General features: G+C 48.2%; 1 protein-coding gene and 1 non-coding gene across 3 annotated transcripts in view; both read right to left on the reverse strand.

Moving 5' to 3' along the window:
- The window catches only part of LOC138823635 (E3 ubiquitin-protein ligase RNF220), a 234,908-nt gene that overhangs the window by 11,169 nt on the left and 196,441 nt on the right, over window positions 1–27,298 (reverse strand). The window contains exons 4-8 of one of the 2 annotated variants that reach the window (XM_070017059.1): window positions 18,801–18,846; window positions 14,211–14,312; window positions 8,036–8,078; window positions 4,924–5,045; window positions 4,432–4,564 (exon numbers count right to left, since the gene is read on the reverse strand). In XM_070017059.1, coding sequence (XP_069873160.1) covers window positions 4,432–4,564; window positions 4,924–5,045; window positions 8,036–8,078; window positions 14,211–14,312; window positions 18,801–18,846 — 446 coding nt within the window. The remainder of the gene's footprint in view (window positions 1–4,431; window positions 4,565–4,923; window positions 5,046–8,035; window positions 8,079–14,210; window positions 14,313–18,800; window positions 18,847–27,298) is intronic. The other variant, XM_070017060.1, reaches the window with a different exon arrangement.
- Window positions 21,954–22,060, reverse strand: LOC138823692 (U6 spliceosomal RNA). The gene has a single exon (XR_011370874.1). It is a non-coding gene; the product is annotated as a U6 spliceosomal RNA (small nuclear RNA).

The raw sequence follows: 27,298 nt of genomic DNA on the forward strand, positions 1-27,298 counted from the left end.
AGGAGAGACGCACAGAGACAGACGCCGTTTAAAACCATTGATACTTGCTTCTTCTGCCTGCACTCCGTCTGTCCCAGCTTAACAATTGTGTTCCAAAAGGCGATTAAATCCTGTCTATTGCCACAGGGGACAGAAGAGGTCTAGCTCCTTGCCATCTCTTTTCACCCCTCCCACCAGGTAACAATCATAACAAAAAGTGGTAGAGAGTTAAGACAGTCAACCTCTCCATTCTAAGGCTACCCCCTGCCATGTCTTGTTCCACACCTATACTGACAGGACCACAGAGCAGAGCTGCGCCCAGTATCATTTAAACACTAGGGGCTTCTAGCTTTTGGGAACCGGCATGCTAAAGGAGCAGCTTGGCCAAGGCCTATTATTTCTGGCCTCACAACACCTCTTAGCTTTTTGCCCCATAATTTGGTGCTAAAGTTTTGATAAGCTTCAAAAGAGCTGTGACAAAACTGTCCTCTTATTCTCTCCATGACTCTTTACTCCAGGCTACTTAGAACTAGCATAAAGCTAGGACAGGAACTTAAGAAAGATACCTGGATTTGGCAGGGCAGAAACCTTCACAACTAAATGTCTCAGTATCTGTTCTTTTCCTATTTTACCTGTTTGCTTCATAGGGCTTCATGCTAGATCCCAGCAATGCATCCCTCTAGGGCTCAAAGACAGCTGCAGATACTTGCCACTTGCATTGTAGCTTCCTGTCACTTATTTGAAACTAATCCTTCCCATGTTCTATATCCCTTTCACATGATGAGTTTTTTTTTTTTTTTTGGGAGGGGGGCCCTCCAAACAAAGCCAGGTAAACTCTCATTGGTAATCAATACAAGGGAAGGCCCATAGCTTACCACCAGAGGTCTCTTGTGCAGAAACTAGGAACAGCTAGAGGTAGGGAATCAGAGACGAAGCATGCCATCCCTCAATAGTCATGTATCTTCTCTGACTACGTATGGGGCAGGTTCATCATAAGTGCTTTTCGGTGGCCCATTTCTGTAGCCTGGATAGACCCCTGCTCTGCGCAGGTTTGGCAGAGTACCCCAGAGGAACATCTATTTCTAAGTGCTGATCTCTTTTGAGTGGAGTATCAAGCTCTGTGTGCTGCTGCTATGCAAATAGTACTAGCAGTTAATTAAGAAATCTCAAGTTTTGAGTGGACAATTGGCTGCTACAGTTTATAGCTTGAGGATCTCTCCCAGTACCAACAAAGTTAGCATGTTTCCTCAACACAAAAATCTCTTACAACTTATATTCTTGAAACCTTTATCTGTTTTCTTGGCTCTTAAAAAAAAAAACCTAGGGCTGGGAACTTGGCTCAGTGGTAGAGTGCTTGCCTCGTATGCATGAGGCCCTGGGTTCAATTCCTCAGTACCACATAAGCAGAAAAAGCCAGAAGTGGTGCTGTGGCTCAAGTGGTAGAGTGCTAACCTTGAGATGAAGAGCTGAGGGACAGCACCCAGGCCCAGAGTTCAGGTCCCACAACTGACCAAAAAAAAAAAAAAAAAAAAATCTAGCCAGGCACCAGTGGCTCACACCTGTAATCTTAGCTATTTAGGAGTTTGAGATCTGAGGATCAAGGTTTGAATCCAGCCAACCAGGGCAGAAAACATGAGACCCTTATCTTCAATTAACCACCAAAAAGCCAGAAGTAGAGCTGTGGCTCAAGTGGTAGTGCTAGCCTTGAGCAACAAAGTTCAGGGGCAGTGCCCAGGCCCTGAGTTCAAGCCCCAGGATTGGAAGAAGATATCTTTTTTAACTGGGACCTATTGAAATTTTCCTGTTTTTTGGTCCTTTATTTTGCCCTAAAATACCAATTTAAGGCACTCCCAGTTCCAAGATAGCTGGGCTTCCCACTCAGTAACCACAGGTCCCCATCCCAAAGGCCGATTCCTTTGCCAAGTGTCTCCATCAAAACGCTTACTTATCCACTGCCTCCCACAGTAGATTACATTCAAGGCAACAGATCTGACCCATCAGACCAGCTTCTGGGGGCCAGGTGGAAAGCATTGCTGAGGATGACGAAGGAGTCCTAGTTTGGGAGGAGGAACAGGTGATGATCGGATAGAGGAACTTATCTGCAATTCTTCAATTCTTTCATATCTAACAAGGACAGCAATCTCTGTTCTGTCAGCACACACAGAAGGCTTAAATGGGCCTTGCTGCTCGCCTGCTCATCCTGCCTCTGCCTTCCTTTCTCTGAAGTCGGCTGGGCAGCTTCTTCAGCTGGCGTTATCACTCCCTCTAACCGGTCTTGGCAGGCAATCTAATTCCTCCTGAAAAGGTCACCGCCATTTTAACTGCCTTTCAATCACATTAAGCACGCGCTGCCCGGCTTGCGGCCTGGCCCGCCCAGCGGGCGATCAATGCGCTGCACTGACACCAGCCCTCCTGGCAGGGCCACACCCAACCCCCCCAAGAGTTGGGGCCTAGTGGTCCTGGCCAGGAAGGGTAGGTTGACAGATGGTCAGCTTTTGCAGGCATGGTTTTGGGGGCAGAGGCAGTCAGGATCAGCCAGGACCTCCCTTTGATAGCCCCCCCCTACTGAGGAGGCTCAGCCTCCTCCGCTCCACTGAGCCCGCTCTCTGCTTCGTGGCCCCCGCTGATCTCGCTGTAAAACAGCCTTTCAAGTCAGCCTGTCTTTTGACTGCACTAAGCTGTTTAAGAGGCGGCAGCAGCTTCTATCAGGAAAGCTGCAGCAATTCTCTGCAGATAAAGGCACCTCCAGCCTTGTTCCCTCTTCAAGTCTCACTCTCATTCCGCTCTCCAAATCGTTCAAAGAAAAGCCCCTTTGAACTCTCCTCAGGAATTCTTGAAAGAAACAACCTCACAGTGTAAACACTCAGGGAAAACTGATACCCGCCCAGGGCCTAAGAGTCCCTCACGTGGCTCTGTCAGCCCATCCCAGCACTGGGGAAAGACTTAGCCAAATCAGCAGGTTCTGCGCAGCCTGTCCCTCCCCAAATCCAGTCAGGTGCCCACAAGCCATCAGGTTCAGTTCTATGCCAGGAAAACTTATTAAGTTGCCACAGCAATGGAAGACATGAATAGTTGCAGCTGCCAACAAAGCCAGGCAGAGCAGCATGCTGGAACTGACCTGCTGAGACTGTCACCACACACCTGTGTGCATAATTCCTGGGCTGGAGGGGTGGTGGTGGTAGTGGTGGCAGCAGGATGGGCTCTGTTCATTCAAGGCCTAAGATATGCTAGAATTTCCAGCACATGCATGAAAACAATGCAATGGCAACTACTAACACTGTCCAGCTCAGGTTCAAGGAAATTGTTTAACCTTTGTGACTTATGTTTTGGCTTGTCATCTGACCCATGGGACATCTGAGAGAAGCCTAAAGGTAAAAGGTCCCATCTAAACTCTTAGCCCCTTTACCTAGTCTGGCACTGCAGAGACCAGTCCTTATTACCGTGGCCCAGGTGGTATGGCCCCAAGGAAGCAAGATCCCCCTTAGCAGCTGCTGTGTGATTCCCCAGGGACCATATACAGTGGTACTCCCAAGGGTGTTACCAGCAAACAGGAGGCAGATGGGAAGCAGGCTGGCTCCCTTAATGACCCCAAGCTGCAGTGCCAGCTGTGTATGTAGGCAGAAATAGGAAAGGGCTGGAGGGCCAGGAGGCAAATAGATACTCCTTTCCCCTGCCATGGCAAGGGGAGTGTGACAGAACACTGACCCTGTGCACTCAACTAATTCTGCTGTCTGATCAGGAGGGGGCAACCATGTCCCACCAAGGAGCTGGGAGAGCCCTGGAGATGGGCGGGGCCATGTGAAAACTCCTGTACAGCAATTGGGGAGAATCCAGGGAACAGGGAGCAGCTGGGCCCAAGCCCCTCTTGCTTCAGGGCAGAGGGCGCCCAGGGAGAAAGGATGGGATCAGAGCTAAAATTAGATTCACCAATGAAGCTCATGGGAGGTCAAATTTTGCCATAACTCACTCTCTCCTTTGTAACTGATTTCCCTGACATAGGACTAAGGAGGAGGAGGAGGAGGAAAATCCAATGTGTTTGCCTGGAAGCCCTCAGGGCCCCCAATGCTGGAGGTGTACAGCAGGTTGCTGGATTCTCATTTATCAGCCTTAAGAGGGATGGAGTGATAAATGCATAACCGTCCCTTTAATATTTTATGCAGGTGCTAACGCGGCTTGGCTGTCACCTTCAATGCATCACCCGAGGCTGAGAGCCCCCCTCGTCACTCCTAGCTTGCAGCCTCACAATTCCATTTCCCCACCCAAATACATCCATTTTAATATGCACACCACAGGCAGGCAGCACGGTCACAAAGGCGTCCCACCACTAGCAGTTCCCATGTGGTACAACAGATGACCAGTCACTAGCTATGGCCTTGTGGCTTCCACTGGATAGAGATACCACCAAAAGCCTGGCCACCAGGGTGCCACTGCCTATGTATCAGCTGCTAGTACCTCTGAAGCCACCTTCCAGGAGTGTAGTGGCTCGTATCCGCTTCTGCCCACACCACTCATACTCCTCAAAGCGGTTGTTGTTTTCATGCTCAATGTCCACAGCATCATCCTCAGCCATACAGGAGCCTTCCCTCTGTAAAGAGTAGAGTAGAATCATGCAGGGCCTGACCATCCCTATTTGTTCCCTAGAGCCTGCAAGGAAAGCACAGCCCTTGTCCCTGCTGTAGTATGCCAGCTGGGCCCCTGGCTCTCGGGATCTTTGAAGTAAAACCAACCTAGAGGATAAAGAGCTGTGCCCCTTCCCAATAATTTTCCATATGGGCCCAAGGAGGGAGTGAATGAGAGTAAAAGCAAAGGATAAGGGCAAAGAGTGCAGGGAAAGAAGCAGCTGAGAGCACGTGGAGACCCCAAGAGCCCACAGATTTAGGAGCAGTCAGCAGCTAGTATCAGGGGAAGGTGGGAGGAGGAAGGTGGTGGCAATAGCCCCTCTACCTTAGAAAGGCAATGCTCCACATGCCTACTCATCTCCTGCTCCGATCCTGCCAGGGGGCGGTTGCACAGGGGACATACCTGCCCTTCATCTTGCTTCCTCCGTTTCATTTTCCCAATCCGAGCTGCATAGACAAATGGAAAACAAAGCACAAAATAAGCAGACTCTAGTCACTGTAGCTTTGTGGCTCAGTCCCAGTGGAGCTAACACAACCTGACCTGCTGCCAGCCATTAGTCCTTATATTAAGTGCCTGACATGGTCCTTATTTTACAGTGTCTCTTACTCCTTTGGTGACTGGGCATTGCCCATAACATCTGGGAAGAAACTGGTGCTGGGCCAGGGAGTATGGACATTATGTGGCTCTTTGGTCACAGCTGGCTCAAGCTCAACCTATTTGTCCATACCTGTAGTACTCATGAGTCCAACAGGCAAGGGACACTTCATATTGCTGTTATCTATCCAGATCAAGACCCAAGATTCTTCTAGGGGTTGGATTCAGTCAGCTGTTTACTTATCAGTTAAAACTACTTTGGGTCTAGGGCCAAAAGCCCTGATGTATGGTCCCTAATATCCCACCTAAGATCATCCCAAGAGGAATTTCTCTGATGTGCACATGTTCCACTATATACGAAAGGGGACTGAGGCTTAGTCATAAGGTTCCAGAGGGTCTGAGTCAGACCTTAGGCAGCTGGGTCAGAAGGTCCAGGGTACCTGGACAGGGTGGGCCTTATTATGCAAACCCAAACCTGTCCTATCATTTCTAATCAGTGTGGAGGGGCTTGGCTGGCCCCAGAGGCAGAGGACTGCCTGCCATGCTGTCCTGCAGGAGGTTCAGTTCCAAAGTGCACACTGCAAGCCCTCAGCACTGCTAATTAATGCTGAGAGATGCAATCATTTCTAATTAGCTCACTAATCCTTCTCTGCAGCTTTCCTGTCAGTGAAGCAGGAAGGGGTCAAAACAAGGGACTCTTCCTTCTACCCCTCCCAAGATGCAATAGCAGGATCAAAGATGGCCACTCTGAGACCACACTGATGGAGAGAATGGGAGTCTGCCAAGAAGGTAAACATTCCCTACTGAAGGGCCAACGAAGAACTTTCTTATGGATGTTGACCTTGATTGGAACTTCATGAATGCATCAGAGAGGAACGAGGTGACAGCTGATATTACAATTTAGAGGTTCTACTGTATTTCAGGCTCAGAGCCTGGTACTTTACACTGGAATCTGACTTAAGTCTATATCCTGAAGCTAAGATTGCATTTTTACATTTTAACAGAAAAAGAAACCCAAAGCTTAAAGCTATCAAGGAACTTGTCCAAGTAGTTAACAAGTGGCAAAGGCAAGATTGGAACCAGGCCTGATTCCACTGAATACAATGCTATCCTATACCCAGGGTCCTTCCTTCAATTGAGTAGTATGAGCAAGACATCCCATTGTAGGTACTAGGGCTGCAAGTTTCTGCTGGTTACATATCTGAGGCAGGGAGCTTTTCCAGCTCCAGAGCAGTAGCCCTACAAAGACCAGAACAGAAGGGAAAGCTACCAGAACTGAGTATAGAATTTGAGAAATGTTGATCTGTAGCCCAGATTATCTCTCCAATTGCCTGCATTTTCCACTATAGAAATGTGACTATGTTGTGGGGCCCCTTGTAAGGCTGATCTAACCCTTGGAATCCCAGGTTCAGGCAGCCTTGACACTCCAGAGCCAGATCTGGGATAAAGAACGGGTACAAGACATCAGAAATTCAAGGGCACTGATAGTTCTAGAAACCTAGTATGGTGTAGTGTGTCAACACAAAGGATCCTCACCTGCCTAGAGTTTGAGTGCATTCTTGGGTAAAAGACGCTGATAACAATGTATCAATAAAGAATCAATGATTGAATTTTTTAAAAAAAGAAAAAGAATCTTGGGACTTCTGGATGTTCTTTGTCCAGGACACCTAGGCCAACAGAAGCTAGGCCCAGAAAACCACCTGATGGGTTGTGTTTCATCTGGACAGTCTCAAGTACATAGATTTTCCCCTACCCCTTTCCATTCTTCTTCTAAGTCCTGAACTAAGCAGTTTGGCAAGAAGTTTTGTTCTCTATTGAAGGCTACCTTGAAGTTGGAAAAAAAAACAAAGCATTTGCCAAGGAGGTATATGGCAACATTTGGAGAAGCACAAGTTTGGGAAGTAAAACAAATTTCAGTTCAATTATGACTTAGCTACATACCAGCTGTGTGATTTTAAACAAGTAACTTTCACCTCTCAGATCCAACGTTTCCTTATTTGCAAAATGTGCGTAACATTTTCTCTTAGAGGTGTGATAGAGTGGTGCTTAACATAGTGCCAGCTCTCCCTTTTTCCAGGCTGGGGCTGAGCCTGGTAGAGGCAACCAAATAGACATGGGGTCTTGAACTACAACGTTCTCATTCACTTACCAGCTGGCCCAGAGACCCTAAGCCCCTTAAAATCAACCCCCATATAACCACACCAGCACAAAAAGCGAGGACCATTCAATTGTGTTCAGCAAACAGGAATGCTCCAGAGGGTTGAATCCAGAAGGGGGCCGCCAGGTAGTGCATATATGGGCTGCTTTCAGAGAAGGCCTCTAAGAGCTGTCGAGCACACGCTGATCACCTTTGTGAAATGTGGGCCGACTGATAACTCAAAGAGCCCTCGGATGAGTTAGTTCCTGTTGCCGTGGGAACTCCAGATCTCACTGCATTGTCAAGTCGCAGCAGAGAGGCTGTATTCACACTACTGGGCACTGATTAAAAACTAGAAGAAAAACATTCTCAGCGCCCCGCCGGCTTGTATAGTGAGGTCCCAGCAGTTAGCAAATTCAAAGCTGAGCTCCCGATTGGAATTGTGTGGCTTGTTCCTCATTCTCCGACACTTATTGCCCCCCAGGGTTCTTCAGGGCCTTTAGAGAGGCTTTCAGCAAGAGCTGGGAACCATAACCTCCATTAGACAGACGGGGAAACTGAGGCCTTGGTTTGCACATACTCAGATGCGGTGACTGCAAAGGAACCTGTGGGCCCCAGTTGAGAAGACCGAGGCAAGAAAAGGACTGCGGGCAGTACGAGAGGAGGCCGGGGGTGGGGCGGAGGGAGGGGCCGGACCAGACTCACCATTCAGCCGGGTCTGCCGGTTGGCTCGCACTCGCAGGAAGGTCTGGGAGAAAAATCCCCGGCAGATGCAAAAGGGGGAAAAAAAGAGAAGAGGGGGAAAAGAGCGTCAGGTGCGGCCTGGAGTCCTGGTCCCCTGCCCCAACACCCGACCCCTACCCAAGCGCGCCCCGCCCCAAACAGCCCGTAAACAAACCTACTTCCTCCCTCCCGCCGGTGCCCCTGCTCCGCCGGCCGCTCCGGGCCCTCGGCATAGCCGCCGGGACTGCTTTACTAGGACCCCGTGGCCGCCGCGCGGTGCCGCCCCAGCCCCGGCCTCCAGCTCTCTGGATCCCGCGGCCGCCCGGCCGGCGAGGGCGGCGATGCGGGCGGATTCCCCCCGGCTGCCCGGCGGTGGCGGCACCTCAGCTCCCAGCAGCGGCGGCGGCCATGTTGGCCTTGGTCACGTGATCCGCCGCCGTCGCGCGCTGGGGGTGAAAGTTCACCAAGGGTTGGGGGTTGGCCGGACTGGGACCAGGAAGCCGCGCATTGCACTCCAGCCAACTGGCTGGGGCTGTCCCCGGGGTCCCTCCTACCGCCCCTAAACTCTACCCGCCCCGGCCTTAGCGGCTGCGGGGACCTTGCCCCCGCCCCACGCTCCTCCCTCTGCGGGACTCCTTCCGGCCGGGCCTGGAGGGGCCTCGGCTTCCCGCGCGGTCGTCGGGTAGCTGTGGCTCCGTGGGGCCGCGCTTTGCTAGGGGACCCGGAGGCGGAATTCCCAGTCATCCTCTGGCCACCCCACCGTCGCCGACTCGGCCCTCAGCCCATCGCAGCCCTGTTCAGAGGATTCCCAACATTTCTGTCTGCCGGACACCTCTGGACCTCTCACAGGCATTGCATACCCATTACGGCCAACACCGACTTCAACATCCCCCAAACAGGTGCCTTCCTTCTGGGTTCCCAGTTCATAGCGGGGTGCCATCGTGTACTCAGAAGTTGCCCTTGACCCCCTCCCTTGCATTCATCCTTCACACTCAACTCTCTAAAGCTGGGGAATCTACCTTTAAAGATACCTTAATTTTTCTCATATCCATCTCTTCTACATTTCCTACTCAACCTTTTAGGCCTACTGGAAAAAATGGTGTACGTCTACGTCTACCCTCATAGCTTGTATAATTTTTTTATTGGTAGGCTGACCACTCGTGTGCAAATCATTTAGATAAACCCAGAACCTAGCATGGTCCTGGCATTGATAAAGACATCTTTCAGTGTTATTTCAGTGGCTACGCCTACCTACCTTCGTTGTTAAAGCTCTGGTTTTAATCTCATTAGCGTTCTCACTTTGCAGTTGTCTCTAAGCTCCTCTGTTACTCTTCAGTTTCTCTCCTTGCAACCTATCCTCCACATTTTTGTACAAAATTGTTTCCCCTTGTTTAAACTGTTCAGTGATTTTTTTTTCCACCTAAAAGATCTGTAACATGGGATAAGGGCCTGCCCTGGCTGCGTATCCAGTCTCTTCTACCACGTCTAACTTTCCTTGAACTCCTGACACTTAGCTTTGCTGAGCTTCTTGAGCACCCCATGTTCTGTACTCTGGGCTAGATGCTCTCCCCTACCCCCAGTATTCTTTGTTTGTTTAACTTGTCCATCCTTAAAACACTCTGGGCAAGCCTTTGTGTCTCTTTCATCCCAATGCTTAGTGTGTTGCTTCCTCTTGAGTTTTCACAGTTCCTTGGCTTTCCTCTGATGACATATATTTTGACTATATTTGCCCATTATATTGAGAATCATATCTATTTCATCACTCAGCATATCAGTAAAGTGGGGAGCAGTGAGGCAAGGACACCATGACAGAAGCCCTGACCCCAGTGCAGAGCTGGAGGATTGCTCTAGTTTGGATCTAGAATGTCTCCAAAAGGCCCATCTGAAATCTAGTCTGATGCACCCTTTTGGGCCCTCCTTTATTCTCAGTGAGAATTCAAACCAGAAACCAATACCCTCTGCTTTTAAGGCCCAGTCAAGGATGCATGGCTTCATTGCTAAGAAAACAGGCATCAAAAAGGGAAGTGACTTCTCTAACCTAAATTATGAGAATTGAGTCAAAATTTGAACTAGAGTTTGAGTACCCTGAATCCTAGATTGTTACGTGTTATTCAGTTTTCCATTATCATAACAAATAAGCAATCAACCTATTAGGAGAAAAGGTTTATTTGGCTCACAGTTTTAGAGGTTATAGCCTAATTAGTTGGCCTTGTTGCTCTTTGCCTGTGCAACATAGCATGGCAGGAGCACCTGGTAAAGAAAACCTGTTCACCTCATGTTGGGAAAGCCAAAGAAAAAGGAAGAGACTGGAGTCTTGAAAATTTCCTTTTGAGGGCATGCCCCAATGACCATACCTTACCTACTACCTTTTAAAGACCTGGTTAAATGATTTAAAAAAAGAAGCCCAGCACTGGTGGCTCAGGTCTGTAATCTTAGCCACTCAGGAGGCTGAAATCTGAGGATTGGGGTTCAAAGCCAGCCTGGGCAAGATGGTCCATGAAACTACCAAAAAAGCTGGAAGTGGAGCTGTTGTTGAGCACTAGCCTTGAGCACAGATCAGGGACAGTGCCCAGACCTTCAGTTCAAGCCTCAGGACTGGCACTAAAAATGAAAAACAAAACAAAAAAAAAAATACAAAAAAGGCAACTACTGGCCAGGCATTGTGTAAAGAGCAGGTGATACCCAATTAGTTCCTGGGTTACTTTCCATCTTCCTTTCCCACTAGTTTCCCTTCTAACATCAGTGAGCATTCTCCATCCCAGCAGAGCTGTTAACAGGTCCCTCAATACATCATTCCATGCTACAGCATTATGCCAAGTGCCTTTATCTGAGATTCATTTCTTCCTTGTTCAGTCAGTATCTCCTTTGTGATGCTCGTTCTGGTTTTCCACCTTCCATGCTGCTTTTAGAAACTTATTTATACCTTTCTCATAGCACTTAAAACACTGGGCCATAATGATCTATTTGCAAATCTAACCCCTTCAAGGCAAGGACTTTGGACTGAGCATGAGTAGTACTAGATAAACCTTTGAGTAAAGGAAGGATAAGACAAGGTCTTTGCCTTGGAGGAACTCCAAGGCTAGAGAAGAGTCAGATTCATTGTGATAGATTAAATTGGCCACAATTCTTTTCAGCTTCTCCTCTCAAGAGCTGCATTTCCTCATCCCTTGATTAAAAGCTAACTTTTTGCTCTTGCTTTGCTTAATAGAAAGTGGTAGAAATCATGGATGTGAATTTCAGATTCTAGCCTCAAGAAGTCTTGCAGCTTTGTCTTTCATTCCCTTGGTGGGGCACTACCCAGTGACAGCTAAGTAAAGAAGCTGAGAGAACTAGGGTACTTCCAAACTCCATTTCAGACTTTCTAGCCCAGCTGCGTAATGAGCTGCATAAATGAAGGAATGCCTAGTGAACTCACAGAATCCCAAGAAATGTTAACTCATGTTAAGCCAACAAATTTTGGGATAGTTTGCTATCTAATAATAGGTAACAGAAACATACCAGAGTGGTCACAATATGGTCACAATAAGATGAGTGGTAGGACATAACAGGGTCTCACAAAGGTCATAAAAAGCGATAGCTAATCCAGAAAGGCTTTTTGGAAGAGATGGCATTTTGGCAGAATGTTGAAGGATAAATAAAAAAAAAGTTGATAAGCTGGGCGCCAGTGCTCATGCTTGTAATCCTAGCTACTCAGGAGGCTGAGATCTGAGGATCACGGTTCAAAGCCAGACCAGGCACGAAAGTCTGTGAGACTCTTATCTCCAATAAACCTCCAGAAAACCAGAAGTGGCACTGTGGCTCTAGTGGTAGAGCCCTTGCCTTGAGCTGAAGAGCTGAGGGTTGGCGCCCAAGCCCAGAGTTCAAGCCCCAGGACCAACAACAACAACAAAAAAGTTGATGGATCGGAATGAAATAATATCCTTTAAAGAGTATAGTTTCTTTAAAGAAGTAGCTTCTGTAATCATAATTAAGCCACCACATTGGAAGGGCCTCCTTCTAGGAGGAGGAGGGGGAACATTCATGCAGAGAACAGAGGCCTTTGCATTCTTGGAAGGCAGTTATCAGTAAGGGAAGTTGGAAATACTAAATCTAAATGGCTGAAAGCCTGGGTTATGCAAAGGAGTAAATTTTATCCTAGAGGAAGTTATTTAGAAGTTATTATAGAATCTGTTATTTAAAAAGTATACTTTAGAGCCTATAATTTGGGTCATAATCTGGTGCTAGAAACTTTTGAAGGACACCTGGATTGGCTTTAGGGGTTTCCTCTCTTCCCATATTGAATTGTATGTAAAGCACTACATATGGATGTGTGTGCACATGTGTGTGTGTGTGTGTGTGTATGGTCATATGTGTACCTTTGTAGGCAAAGGCTTTCCTCATAGTCTGTAGAGAATACTAGAGGATAGGAATGGAAGTTTGGGAGTTGAGGCTTTTCTGCCTGTTGGTTCTTCTTTATGGTTCAGCAGGTGGGTAGTTAGGTTCATGCTGTGAGTGAGGAGGGAGTATGGGGCCCTGAAGCATGCCTCTGCCTATTCTTTGAACTGGAACTCTTCAGGATATAGCCTTGTCTCCTTCTCAGACCAGAATTTCTAGAGTTGGGTCTTTTCTGCACTTTGAACCATGTTGTCTGGACCAGGGCAGTGTATTCCAGGAGTTGACACAGAGTTCATGAGGGCTGGTATGTAGCTTAATGGCAAAGTGCTTGCCTAGCAAATGCAAAATCCTGGTTTAATCCTCAGTACCAAAAAAAAAAGATAAAAACAGTTCATGAGCTGGGTGCTATTCAGGAGGCTGAGATCTGAGGATCATGGTTCCAAGCCAGCTCAGGAAAGTCCATGAGACTCTTATTTCCAATTAAAGTGGAGCTGTGGGGCTGGGAAGGTGGCTTAGTGGTAGAGCGCTTGCCTTGCATGTATGAGGCCCTGGGTTTGATTCCTCAGCACCACATAAGCAAAAAGAAAAAAGCCGGAAGTGGCGCTGTGGCTCTAGTGGTAGAGTGCTAGCCTTGAGCTCAAGATCTGAGGGATAGTGCCCAGGCCCAGAGGTTAGGCCCCATGACCGGACCCCCCCCCCAAAAAAAAAAAAAAAGAAAGTGGAGCTGTGGCTCAAGTGGTAGAGTGCTAGCCTTGAGCAAAAAAGTTCACGGACAGGGCTTGGGCCCTGGTTCAAGCCCCAGGATCAGTACAAAGAAACCCCAAACAGTCAGTGAGCAGGGTTCCCTCCTTAGTATTGGCACTCTGGGCTGTGCAGTTTGGGTTCTACACAAAATCATTCATCACAAAAGGTGCCAGCAGAGGCTGGTGTCCAGCCCAAATTTGGCATTCCAATCTCCAGGCTCTGTACCCTGATGCCAGGTTGTATCAGCTGGGAGGAAAGAGTGCCTAAGAGCACACCTTTGTCTAGTTCCATCCAAGACCTCCTGTGTGCCAGCAGGGACCATGGGTCTTTACCTAGCTTACCAGTCCCCTGCTGTTCTGCCTTTCCACATCAGATCAGGGCTGCCTTTCCCCCTTTTACATTTGGCTCTCTAGAATCTCTGTTGCCATTTAGACACATGTTTCTTGGGGCAGAACCTTGTTTTCTTCCATCAGATGGGAATTCCCAAAGGCAGTGCTCTTCTACTCAAACCAAGGCTTCTGGGGGAACATTCTCTTTTCTTCCTACTTCAAAGAAAGCCCATCTATAGCTATGCTGTTACTTATAAGGTTCCTTCCTGCTCTAATCATTAGTAATGTGATTATTCCCTGTTTGCCTAAGATACCCACAGTGTCTGCCTGTTTCTCTTTCTGTCCTGATACCATGGATTGGCAGGTCTGCAGGGTTAATATTCAAGGGATCCAGATTTGAAGTTTGAAATCTTCAGTGATACAAGGCTGTTTCTGGGTCTCTCATGAAACAAAATCCCAAATGATACTTCTTAATAGAGAGGATGCTTCAGAGGTGCTCAGAGCCTAAAAAACCTTGCATCTTACCTTCAAATCCATCTTTTTAATAAGGCCCTTTCCCTGACACCTGGGCCTTCTGAGTTCACTTAGGGCACTAGACACAGAGGTTCCAAACATAGTTCAGGCCTCTGGTCTCCCAAGGTGGGAGGAGTTAACACCATGGATGGCCTTGAAGCTCTCTCCCAGGTGACCTAACTGTCACACCTCCTCACCTGGTATCTGTCTGAGTGGTGCAGGTCATCAGTGGCAGATGAGTGTGGTGATGCTGTTGGAGACTCTCCTTCCCTCTTGATGGAAGCAGACAATAGGAGGGACTGGAAGAAGAAAAGGACATGTGGCTCAGGCTGAGTGAGACCTACAGCAGTTCCCTGGAGTTCCCAATCCTATGGAGCTTTTAGTAGTGAGGCAGAAAGGATAGCAGAAAACAGAAGGCTACTCTTGAGATTTTTAAAGGCATGTGGTCAGGCTTGGGAGTGTGGTTGTGGAAGGGAACAAGGTATAGACCCCTATAGAAGGTCCAAACCTCTTTCATCACTGCTCTGGCTAATATCTGCCCAGTGGGTAAGGACTCTAAGTAGGCTGAACCACACATACTTTGTTCTCCCTTAGAGAGCAGACATTCTGGGATCCCTTTGAAGGGTTGGGGGTAAAGCTGCATACCTGTCACCCTGCTTGCCCCTAATGCAGGCTGATGGCTGCCCTACTATGGAGACAGTAAATTAAATAGTATGTATGAGTTTCCTGTGTGCAGCTAGGGAGGTATGCTGGGTCCATTTATCCCCGTGCTGTGGCGATGACCCCAGCAAAAACCCCAGCAAAACTAATCCCCCCATGTCAATCCCACATGGCCTCTTCTACATATGCCTGCAGTTTAGATTAATAAACTGTCTGCTTTAAATTGTGTGCAAGCACCACCATTCTAAATACCACATGGCACGTTCAGCCTGAGAGCCAGCTCTTGCCAAGGCCTGTTCAGCTGCAAATAGGGGGGTGGCCCAGAGGCCTGAAAGCAATCCATATTTCCTCCCCCCACCTTCTCCAGTTCTGAGCCGGAAGCACACAATTCCCTCAGAGTCTGCCCCAGCCTAGAAAACCATGCCAAATCGCCAGTGACAGCCCAAAGAAAGCAATTTGGAAAAGATGGAGCAGCCATTTATCCTTCATCTCCGACTGAGCCTTAGGATGTGACCTGCATTCTGTGGCCATGTTGCACATCTGAAGGGAAGAGGCACCTCCCTTCCTTGACTTGTCCATAATCCAGTAGCTGGAGGAGAGAGGAGGTTGCAAAGGGCCTGGGGTGTGCAACCAGGAGCTTGTTCTTTACCCAGCTAAACCCTATAAAGGGCTGGTGAGTGAGTCAGCCCCAGCCCAGAAAGAGATACTGTCAGGCAATGTACTTCTCTGGTCTCAAGGAAGATGCTAAGGAAGGGGAACAATGTAGTTCCCCCACCCTCCCCAACCATGAGAAAACCTCTACTGTGGTCTCTCTCTCTCTCATTCTCTCTAGGTTAGAAGCCCTGAGAGGCCTCAGCATTACACCTGGGGCAAGCGGAATAAAAAAAGGTCACTGGCGCTTTTTAAACATGGACCAAAAAGCAGTAAAATGTGTTTTGAAAAAAAAAAATCCTGGCATTAAATCATGACTTTTTGCCTGGCTCTTCGCCTCATTAAAAGTGGCCTTTTGGAAGGTAAAATTATCATTGTAAGCGATAAGATCTTTAAGAAAATAATTCACGGCTTCTTCACCCTTTAATATGATAGCCGCCACCGGCTAATTTTTTTCTTAATGGCAACGAGGCCATCAATCTTGTCTAAGGCCCCCTCACCCTCTCCTCCTTCTCCTCCCTCCTTCCCTCCCTCCCTCCTTTCTGTCCTCTCAGTCTCTTGCTTCAACCTTCTACTTCAGGCCTCTCCTTATGACTTGCTTCTCTAGAGCTGAGGTCAAGGCCAAGGATAGACCAGGAGCTCTTCAGCTTTGTGGGTGTTCATCTTTGGGGGTGTAAGCGTGTGTGTGTGTGTGTGTGTGTGTGTGTGTGTGTGTGTGTGTGTGTGTGTGTGTGTGTGTGTGTGTGTGTGTGTGTGTGTGTGTGTGTGTGTGTGTAGCAATTTCTCTCTTGGTCCCTGCATCTGATGATCCATATGCCTATGTCTGTGGAACGAAGGAATGTGTTTTAAGTTTAAAAGGCTTCCTGCGAGTGCATTCAGATATGTGGGTCCAGGTTCATGAGGACAGAAATGGTGTCTCTCAAAGTTTGTTTAGAGACCACAGGCTTCTGTGTCCTAATTCTCAGCTCTGCCAGCCATGCTTGGGTGTCAAATGTCACTGGGTTGTAGTGTCCAACCTGAAAGTGGTCCTGACCTTCCCTAACCATACTATTAGGTGCTACAGGCCAGGCCAAACTTGACCACAGTGGCTCCCTCCCTCTACCAGTCCAGAGCTGCCTAACTAGGTAGGGGGAACCCTTCTATATTTTCTCTTTGGGGCTAAGAGGCCCTTGCCTCTTTGGCCAAGGCTGTGTCAATCCAATACTGGGGCAGGTTCTTTATTCCTTTTCTTCCAGCTAGCCAAAGCTGAGCAGCTTCCTGAATGAAGATGCAAAGTCGTGTGTGTGTGTGTGTGTGTGTGTGTGTGTGTGTGTGTGTGTGTGTGTGTGTGTGTGTGTGTGTGTGTGTGTGTGTGTGTGTGTGTGTGTGTGTGTGTGTGTGTGTGTGTGTGTGTGTGTGTGTGTGTGTGTGTGTGTGTGTGTGTGTGTTCCTGGGGCTTAAACTCAAGGTCTGGGTGCTGTCCCTGAACTTATTTGTTCAAAGCTATTGCTTGAGTCACAGCTCCACTTTTTGAGCTTTTTGGAAAAGCTCACTTTTTTTCTTTTTCTGGTGATTGTGGGGCTTGAACTCTGGGCCTGTGCACTGTCCCTCAGCTCTTCAGCTCAAGGCAAGAACTCTACCACTTGAACCACAGTGCCACTTCCAATTTTCTGGTGGTTAGTTGGAAATAAGAGTCTCATGGACTTTTCTGCCTAGGCTGGCTTTGAACCTTGATCCTCAAATCTTAGCCTCCTGAGTACTAGGATTATAGGTGTGAGCCACTGGTGCCCAGCTGAAAAGCTCACATTTTAGGCAGAGCTTTCCTGTCCAGGCTGCTATCCTCAGATCTCTTACTTCCACTCTTTTAAAAGGCTACAGAGTAGTTGGACCAACCTTTTAAAAGTAATATCTGGGGCTGGGAAGGTGGCTCAGTGGTAGAGTGCTTGCTTTGCATGCATGAGACTCTGGGTTCGATTCCTCAGCACCACATGAGCAGAAAAAGCTGGAAGTGGTTCTGTGGTTCAAGTGGTAGAGCGCTAGCCTTGAGCTGAAGCGCTGAGGGACAGCGCCCAGGCCCAGAGTTCAGGCCCCACGACTAACCGAAAAAAAAAAAAAAATCTGAAGCCAAGTGCTGTTGGCTCATGCCTGTAATCCTAGCTACTCAAGAGGCTGAGATCTGAGGATCACTGTTCAAAGTCAGCCCAGGCAGGAAAGTCCATGAGACTCATTTCCAATTAACCACCAGAAAACTAGGACTGCTGTGGCTCAAAGTGGTAGAGCACTAGATTGAATGGGAAAAAAAAAAAAACCACTCAGGGAATGCACCTAGGTCGTGAGTTCAAGCCCCATGACTGACAAAAAGAAAATAAAAAACGTAAATAAAAGTAATATCTGCCTCACTGGCTCCTTTTCCAAAACTGCTTTCTGAGGTCATCAGACTTTAAGCTTTCCATATAATAGGCCCTGCTTGCTACCCTTTCCCTGTTGGACCGCCGACTGCCCGTATTTTTTTAGACATTTTCCCTTAGGATCCTGGGATACCTTGCTCTTCTGTGACTTCCTAACTTATTCACTGTCCCTCCTCTATCTCCTTCCTGCCCTCCCCCCCCCCCGACTTTATCTTACTAGAAGTACAGAAATTCCTGAGATTCTCTTTGATGTTTATTCTCATTCTCATCTCCTCATGGATTCTCCCTCATTGAATTTATCCACTCCACCCAAGCTTCAACACCCATAACTTGTTTTTAGTTTCTGTGGGATTGGGGTGATGAAGCTGACATGACTCCTGTCAATTCTCCCAATAACTTGTGCTAAGGGATTATTGTGGGAACTATTGGAAAGAGGGCAGAAAAGGCTTAGTAACTGAGGGTTTAGCCTTCTTCTCCAGATCTGTCTCTGGACACTTATGAGGACTTCTTGCTATAAATTATGTTGTTGTGTTAGGGCTCCTTTGGTCCCTCCTTGGAGCCAGGTACTTGGCATTCACCCCTTTCCCCCCATCTGACACTTTCAAGTTTTTCTTCCATAGTGTCTGTCCAGAGTGGGCAGATTGTCTCTCCATATGGACCCAGCATCCATTGTTTCCTTGTGTGTACACACACACACACACACACACACACACACACACTGTGTGTACACACACACACACACACACACACACACACACACACTATAATCTGGCTTTTAAGTTCTTGTACTATCTATGTTGACCTGTATTTCTGTGTTCTTTATTTTCTTCCTTTGAACTTCCCAACCTTAGTGACTGTGTTGCTCACCCCCAGGCTTCTCTTGATTTGAATCCCTTTCCTAGCTGAAAAAGAGAAAGTCAGAGGAGCATTTCCTCCTCACAAATATAATGCACTCACAGACACAGAAGCTCCAGGCTTCAGGCTGATGTTCTAGCCCTGGAGATAGTCCAGAGTCCTCAAAGAGCTCCGTTCTTTCTGAGTAGGCCTAGATTAGGATGCACAGGAGGAAAACCATAATTGGCCACCTACCTTGGGGGTGCCTGGAGCCATGGCATCCTTCAGAAGGGAATTCTTGCTGCCAAGAAAGAAGAGAACAGGGTGACCATTCTACCTACTGCCCAAGTTGTAAGGATAGAGTAGCAATAAGACCCCCCCACCCCCCCAAAGAAAAGGTACAGCAAGTCTAGCCCAGCCAGCTTAGCCAGGCTCTACCCAGGCCATTCAACCATGAGGCCAAGCCTAGCACAGCCTAGCCAAGAACCACACTGGTGACTGGGAGCTGACATAGATACCAGGCATGGTAGACTGCCCAGTGGATCTTGGGAATAGGGTTTTATCTGACTCCTGGGATTTGTCCTGAATATTCTGCCAGTTCTGAGGCCCCCTTCTCCCCTCTGACCCCAGCCTGCTTTTAGTTCCTATGGGATTGAGGTGATGGAGCTGACATGACTCTTGTCAATTCTCCCTCCAACATGCTGTAAACTGTGTTAGACCAGGAATGATCTCCCCCTGATTCAATTTGTCAGCCCCAGGCCCTCCGGCATCGGGTGCGGCAGGCGGGTGGAAGCTGGGCCCTGAAATATGGTGGACAGCGCAGAGTAGTAGGCAGGGGCTAGGGCTAGAGGTGATGGATGGGCTGTGGGGGAGGCAAGAACTGTGTTTAATAACAAAATTGGTATGCAAGGCCACATCCTGCGCTAAGCATGAGTGATCCAGAGCCACAAAGTATTACAAATCCCCGCTAAACAGATGCTGACAATGGAACAAGACGTATCAAATCAGATCCACTTCAGAAACATTAATATCCCTGTTCCTATTCCTCCCTGCCTGCTGCCCCCACTATACTCGACCACATCTGTGCTCACACTTTTGTGCACGTGCATGCACACATGCACACACAAATACATGCATATAGAGGGGCTGGCTGATACGTGCATGAAGGCAGATGCAATCCATTTTCAAAGGGTCCCTGCATAGACACAGAGGAGGTGCACATGTGGAGCATACCCACAGATTTAAAAAAAAGCACAAAAGATACAGGCACGCATCCAAAGCAGAACACAGGGGACATGTATGGACTTACAAAGTGCATTATAAAGAACATACATCTGTAGAAGTGCTCAGGCAACCATAGACTCAGACATAGACACACCTTATGTGCAAGCAAAAGCATAGACAGATCCAGTGGGTCTCAATGGGGGGAGAGATGTTAGGCAAGTGCTCTACCACTGAGCTATATTCTGAGCTTCTGGTGGGTAGAGGATGTGAAATATTCTGTAGTGTCCCAGATAGTCCCTTACAACACAAAATTATTTAACCCAAAATGTCAATAGAGCTGAGGTTGGAAAGCATTGGTCTAAAGGCCGACACACACATATCCACAGACTATAATTCTGCCAACAGGCACACAAATACATGCAGTCACCCTGGGAGATGCAGACATGCATACAGATGCACAGGGCTACAGGGTCATATTCCCAAAGACATGACCATAAAGACAAATTCACAACTGCCACACAGGCTGGCTGAATCGCTGCTCATGCACACAGTCCACATAAACACATGCACAGATGTGGACACCTACACCCACCGATACCCACCCAGACACACATGTCCGCACAGATGTAGACACTTGTAGATATCCCTACACACATACATCACAGAGCAGAGGCCACCAGCATGACTGAAGCAGGGTAAGGCCAAGATCTGAGTGTAAAGTAAGACCTATTCACCAGTCTGATCACACAATTGAGACATCACCAGTTGGGAAAGAAAGCCAGAAAAGATTCTGTTCTATTACATCTGTTTATCAATGGTCCATGCTGCTGGGTGCTAGTGGCTCATTCCTGTAATCCTAGCTACTCAAGAAGCTGAGGCCTGAGGATTGTGTTTTGAAGCCAGCCTAGGCAGAAAAGTCTGTGAGACTCTTTATTTCCACTAAAACTAAAACAAAAAGCTGGAAATAAAGCTGTAGTTCAAGTGGACCCAGCTCAGTGATGACACTCAGGCCTAGAGTTTAAGCCCCTGGACTGGTAAAACAATAAATAAAAATAATGGTCCGTACTCAGGCCCTGCCTCGCACCCCCACCCAGTCTAGGCATTGGGGATACAGGGAAGAAACAGCAGCTCTTGAGGAACAGCTAGTTGGTGAGTTTCTGATTTTTATCAGTATTGACTACCATTCTGCCTACAAAGTGAGCATCTACTGTACAAACTATTCTTGCCACACCTTGCCTTGGACTGAAATGAGTATTGTCTAGATTTGGAATTAGGTAAGAAGAGAGAGGAATAGTTATTGTGCATCTATTGTAGATGACAGACCCAGACTTTATACATGTTAACTCACTGACTCTTCACCAAAACTTTGCAGAGTTGCCTAATAAAGCTGATAATTTTCTCACAGTACAGGAGGGGGTTGGACTTTGAGTTTGTATCTAACCAAGCCCAAGTTGCTGATTTTTTTTCCAGTTCCCGGGTTTGAACTCAGGGCTTGGGAACTGTCCCTGAGTCTCTTTGTGCTCAAGGCTAGTGTTCTACCACCTGAGCCACACAGCATGACTTAGAGCTTTTTCTGAGTAGTTTTTTTTTTTCTTTTTTCACATCATCCACACTGATGTTTTATTATAACTCACTCAGCAGAACAACAGAATGGGCTAACATGAATCAGTCACAAGTGACTCATAACCAGTGATTGTTCCGTATAGTTTTTGTAGATAAGAGTCTCACTTTCCTGCCTAGTCTGGCTTTGAACCATGATCCTCAGATTTCAGCCTCAGATTACAGGTGTGAGCCACCAGCGCCTGGCTCAAATTGCTGATTTTTAATTTTCCATGCCTGGCCCTAAAGATACCCAAGGCTTAGGCTCTAGGGCAGAACTCTTGAGTTCTTTTTCTTTCTTTCTTTTTTTAATTGTGAAAATACTGTACAGAGGAGTTACAATTACATGGGCAAGATAATGAGTACATTTCTTATCAAGCATTGTAGCCTCCTCCTTTGTTTCCCCTTCCTATCCTTTCCCATCCTCCCCCCGCCCCCCCCCCGTCCCCCTACCCAATCCTCCTCCCCCCACCAAAGTTGTAAAGTTCGTTTTTGACATAATGACTTGTACATCTCATTGTTGCAATGGGTCCACCTGTATCCCTATTTAAACGATTTGTTTTTTCCCTTCCCCTCCACAAATTAAAAAGTATGGAACGCTTCATGAATTTGCGTGTCATCCTTGCACAGGGACCATGCTAATCTTCTCTGTATCGTTCCAGTTTTAGTATATGTGTTGCCGAAGCGAACACTCTTTTTCTTTCTTGATTGCTGTGCAACTTAGGGGAGTGTCTTGCTGACACTGGGCTCCACCTTACTTTGCAGGTGGACATAATGATTCCATTCAAGGTCAGGATATGCAGCATCTGGTTTTGCAAGCATATCCTTCTATTTTTTTTTCTTCTAGCAATGTTCTTCCTTTTCCTTGCATGAAGCTGCTTCTGTCTGAAACTCCTTTCCTTTCTCTGAGCAAGGGGAGCCCTTGCTCTCACCCTTTCCTCCAACAACCACACCACTTCCAAGTGTGCTGATCCTCTAGAGACTGCAGAAGAGAGGTCTGAGCTCTAGAGCTATGGGCAGTCTGGCTCCTGCCCAGCCCATCAGCTCTGCCTTCCATCCCTCCTTGTTTCCACAGCCCGCCCCCAACAATTTCCTCCCTTGCTCAGTCACTCGCTGCCTAGTGATCCATGGGTTTTAAATTATAACTGGGACCCAGGAAACGCGTTCCTAAGTACAATATTCATGGGCTGGGCTGACACTTTTAATTAAGGTGATTTACACTGAATTATCCTTGGAAATAAAGAAATGGTGCACTGCCCGGGAATAAACCATCATCACCAGCCGCCTTTGTAAGTTACACTTCGTTTTAATCTATTTGGGGAATTGTTTATCTAGTTCATTACCCAACCAAACACCGAGGCCAGCCTTAAATAAGGCTTAAGTGGGGGTGGGGGCACTGCCATCTCCATACCCCGCCTCTCCTCCCGAGTCACCCAGCCTCTCAGCCTTTTTAAAACACTGCCCAGGGAGCTAGTTCTCACAGTGGCTCAGGAAGCCTTTAGAAGAGATCTCTGAGCAAGCCAAGCCCCACTTCGAGATTCCTCAGTCTCCCATCCCCTCCTCTCCACTTTCCCCTCCTCTCTTCCCCAGCCCTTCCCTCTCCTCCCCAACTCCTGCCTGAGGTTTGTAGAAAGGTCCAGGAGCTATACCTTGCCACTACCCTTCTATCTTTGGCTCCCACCTATGTCCCTGCCTCTCTCCATTCTAATTCTTACCCTCTCAACATCCCAGATATGTTTTAGGCTCTGTTTGCCTAGGGTCCTGCCTCTTTCTTCCTTCAGCCTATGGATATTTGCTTCTCTGACTCCACCAACTTCCCAATCATCAAAAAATCAGAAAGTTTCCTCCTTAGTTAAGTACCCCAAGCTAAGTCCTCTGGCTTCTTCCCATCCCATTCTCTCATTTTCCCCCACCTTGTCTCCTACCTCATTTGTCTTCCAACTTCTATAGCCATTCTCCTACAACTCATGTTGCTCATGGCTGCTATTACTCCACTATATCTAGGACCCCTTCCATTATGAAGACCCTCCATGATCAATAGGGAGGTGTGCATACCTGTGTGTGAGGCCTGTGCCTATGGGGTTGGGAACTGGAAGGTACCTGCTGCTTTTGTAAACATTGGGTGTGTGGGAAATAACAGCCTGTTCCCAGAGGGTCCTAAACAGGTTCCCCTGAAATAGTCTAGTCCCAGAACAGGCTCTAATAGGAGAGTTCCTCAAGCAGAGCTGAGTAGGAGGAAGGCATATGGCTGTCTGATTTGGGAATTCCCCTCTCCCCGCGGGGGGGCCCCCCATCCCCCCATCATCCACAGGCTCCGAAGTGGGCTATGCTGTCCCAGCAGTGGTGGCTCACTCCTGTAATCCTAGCTACTCAGGAAGCTGAGCTCTGAGGATTGAGGTTCAAAGCCAGCCTGGCAGTAAAGTCTATGAGACTCTTGTCTCCAATTAACCACCAGAAAACCGGAAGTGGAGCTGTGGCTCAAAGTGGTAGAATATTAAGCTTGAGTGGAAGAGCTCAGGGACAGGTCCCAAGCCCTGAGTTCAAGCCCCACAACCCACCAAAAGAAAAGAAATAGGCGGAGGCTGAGGAGAAGATGAGGGCAAAGGAGCCAAAAGCAGAGTAAGAGGAAAAGTAATTTGGGAAACTGGGAAGGAGCCAGCAGTGGGGAAATGAGAGGTAGGAACTGAGGAGAAGGGAGTGTGTCCAAAGGAGGGGAGCATTGGAGAGCTGGGGAGGAGGCCTTGACCACTGGCCACCGATGTTATTTGGGTTTTGCCTTCTGTGGGGCTCAGTTTCCCTATCTGTGAAATGGCTGGAAGGCCCCTCTATGTTCAGGATGCTGCTGGGGGCTCAGGAGGGAGGTAGAGCATATCCCTGGAGCCTCCCCCTCCCTCTCCTGCCCTGCAGAGAGAGGCGGGGGCGGGGCAAGGGCAGCCAGGGCTGGCTCCCTCCCCACGCCGCCCCGCCGCCCCGCCGCCCCGCCGCGCGCCCGGCCCGCCCGGCCCGCCCGGCGCAGCCCGTCAGCCCGGAGGGAGCTGACACGCTCCTTGGGAATTTATCACGCACCCAATTACAATGTTAATTGGCAAGTTCCTGAAATCAATTAATTCGCAAATTTTTTCCAATTAAAAATCCAGATAAATCACGAGGGCGGTGGCGGGCCGGTCCAGCTTGCAGGCCGGTGGCCGCCGCGGCCGCAGGGCGCGGAGCCGGGCCGCGGCGCGGGGAGGGGGCGGCGGGCGCGGCTGCCCTTGAACGCCTTTGCCGGCCGGTCGGACTGTCAGCGCGCCGGGCGCGGCGGGGCCGAGACAGATAAAACCATCGACCCGTCGCCGCCAGCGCTTCGGCTTTATCGATCCGACGGGAATTTCACTTGCTGTGCAGATCCCGCTGTCCGGCTGTCAGACACCCGGTGGGAGGGGGCGTGCCGGGGGCGCAGGGCGTGCACGTGCGGGGGGCGGTGTGAGGTGTTGGGGGTTCCGGGTGGGTGGGGATGGGAGGGGACATCTGCGAGGGACAAGAGACCCAGGCCCGAGGGAGCAGGAGTAGCCCTGGGGGGATCAGGTGGGGGAAAAGAACTTGGGGATAAGGGCATGGAGGAAGGAGATGCTCTGGAGAGGACTTGAGGATGAAGAATTGTGCCAGGCCATACGTTGTGGGGAGGTGGTGGTGGTGGTGGTGGAATCAGAATGGCTGAGGACAGTAGGGGATGCCTTGGACAGTGCAGGGTTGGGACCACAGCTAAGAGACAGAGAGCCTCCATCCTCAGGGGCATACTCCCTTTACAAGACTCTGTAGACCCCCCCCCCCCTTTTCTGCCTCTATTTTCTGTTCTTGCTAAGTCTCCCATTGGAAGCAGATCACACAGAACTCCTGGACCACCCAGGTGTGACACTCAACTGCAGGATATTTCTTTCACTTTGTGTCCCTAGTAGGTGGATCCCTGGTATGTGAGACCTGGAGGGAGGAAGGGTGGGGTGGGTAAGAACTTGGACACTCATGTTCTGATAGCTTGAGTTCAAAGGAGTCTTTACCACTTACTAGCTGTGCAACATCAGAGAAGACACATAACCTTTCTGTACCTCCCTCGTCTGTAAAATGGAGGTAATAATTATAATCACACACACACCATACAAAGATGTTTTGTTCAGTAGATCATGTATACTACAGTGGTCCCATAAGATTATATTGCCCAGTGATATGATATGGTAGTTTGTACAAGTATATGCTATGATTTTTTGCATGACAAAATTGCCTAAGGGTCCATTTCCCAGAACATATCCCTGTCATTAAACAACACAGATTAAATAAAATAATGCAATGTAAAGTAGTTGGCAAATAGTGAGTGTTCCACAAGGCTTGTGATGATTACCAATTACTATAGCCTGTGGGGCTTTTAAATGACCACAAATTCTGTAGGTATTTCTCCTTTTAACAGGCAGAGTTGAGGGCACTTGTGACTCATGCCTGTAATCCTAGCTATTCAGGAGGCCGAGTCTGAGGATTTCTTTTTTTTTTTTTAATTTAATTTAATTTTATTTGTGAACATACTGTACAGAGGAGTTACAATTACATGGGCAGGATAATGTGTACATTTCTTACCAAGCATTGCAGCCTCCTCCTCTGTTTACCCTTCACATCCCTTCCCAGCCTCCCCCCTCCCCCCCAATCCCAATCCTTCTCCTTCCCCCCCTCCCCCCCCCCCCAGTCTGAGGATTTCTTATCTCCAATTAACCAACAAAAAGCAGGGAGTGGAGGTGTGGCTCAATTGGCAAAGCATTAGCTAAAGGATAGTGCATAAGCCTTCAGTTCAAGCCCCAGTACACATATACACATGAGAGAAAGAGAGAGAGAGAGAGAGAGAGAGAGAGAGAGAGAGAGAGAGAGAGAGAGAGGCGGAAATAAAGAGGGGATCCAATTTTCATCTTTGCTGCACCATTTTCTTTTGGAGTCCTAAGTTGCCCCATAAGAAGTCCAACTATCTCAAGGATATGAGGCTATGAGGCAGCCCAGACCACATGGGAAACCATGAACAGATGAACAGATGCATCAGCCATCAGACATCTGAGTGAAGGAACCTCCAGACGACCCCAGCCCCCAGCAACTGTGTCTTCCCAGCTGAGGCCTCAGACATCTGGAGGAGACAGTTATGCCTTCTATACTGTTTGCATTCCTAATCCTACAGATTGTGTGAGTGTAGTAGAATAATTGCTTTATACTGCTAACATTTCAGGCTTGAACTCAGCACTTGGGTGCTGTCCCTGAGTGTTGTGCTTAAGCTTCTCTTATAGCTTTTTGGTAGTTAATTGGAGATCAGAGTCTCACAAACTTTCCTGCCCAGCTGGCTTAAAACTGATGTTTAGAGCTCAGCCTCCTGAGTAACTAGATTACATATAGGTGTAAACCACTAGTATCCAGCTCTTTCCTTTTTCTTTTTCCTTGCTCCCTCCCTCTGTCTTTCCCTCCCTCCCTCCTTTCCATTCTCTTTCTCTCCCTCCCTCTTTTTCTCTCCTTCCTCCCTCCCTCCCTCCCTCCCTCCCTCCCTCCCTCCCTCCCTCCCTTCCTTCCTTCTTTCCTTCCTTCTTCCCCTCCTTGATTCTTTCTCTTTCTTTCCTTTATTTTTTTTTCCCCTTGATTTTGGTCCTGGAGCTTGATCAAATTTAGGGCCTGGGCATTGTCCCTTAGCTTTTTCCACTCAAGACTGATGCTCTACCATTTGAATCACAGCTCCACTGGTGTTTTAGTAGTTAATTAGAGATCAGAGTCTCACAGACTTTCCTTCTCAGGCTGGCTTTGAACCACAATCCTCAGATCTCAGCCTCCTGTGTAGCTAGGATTACAGGTGTGAGGCACTGGTGCCGGGCTAGGTAATTTCTTAATGCTTCTCCTCTGTTCCCCTGGTTAACTTGGCTTCTCCCAAAGTCCCTGTG

This window comes from Dipodomys merriami, unplaced genomic scaffold (assembly GCF_024711535.1).
Source record: "Dipodomys merriami isolate MVZ:Mamm:240054 unplaced genomic scaffold, mDipMer1.0.p SCAF_121, whole genome shotgun sequence".
NCBI lineage: Eukaryota > Metazoa > Chordata > Mammalia > Rodentia > Heteromyidae > Dipodomys > Dipodomys merriami.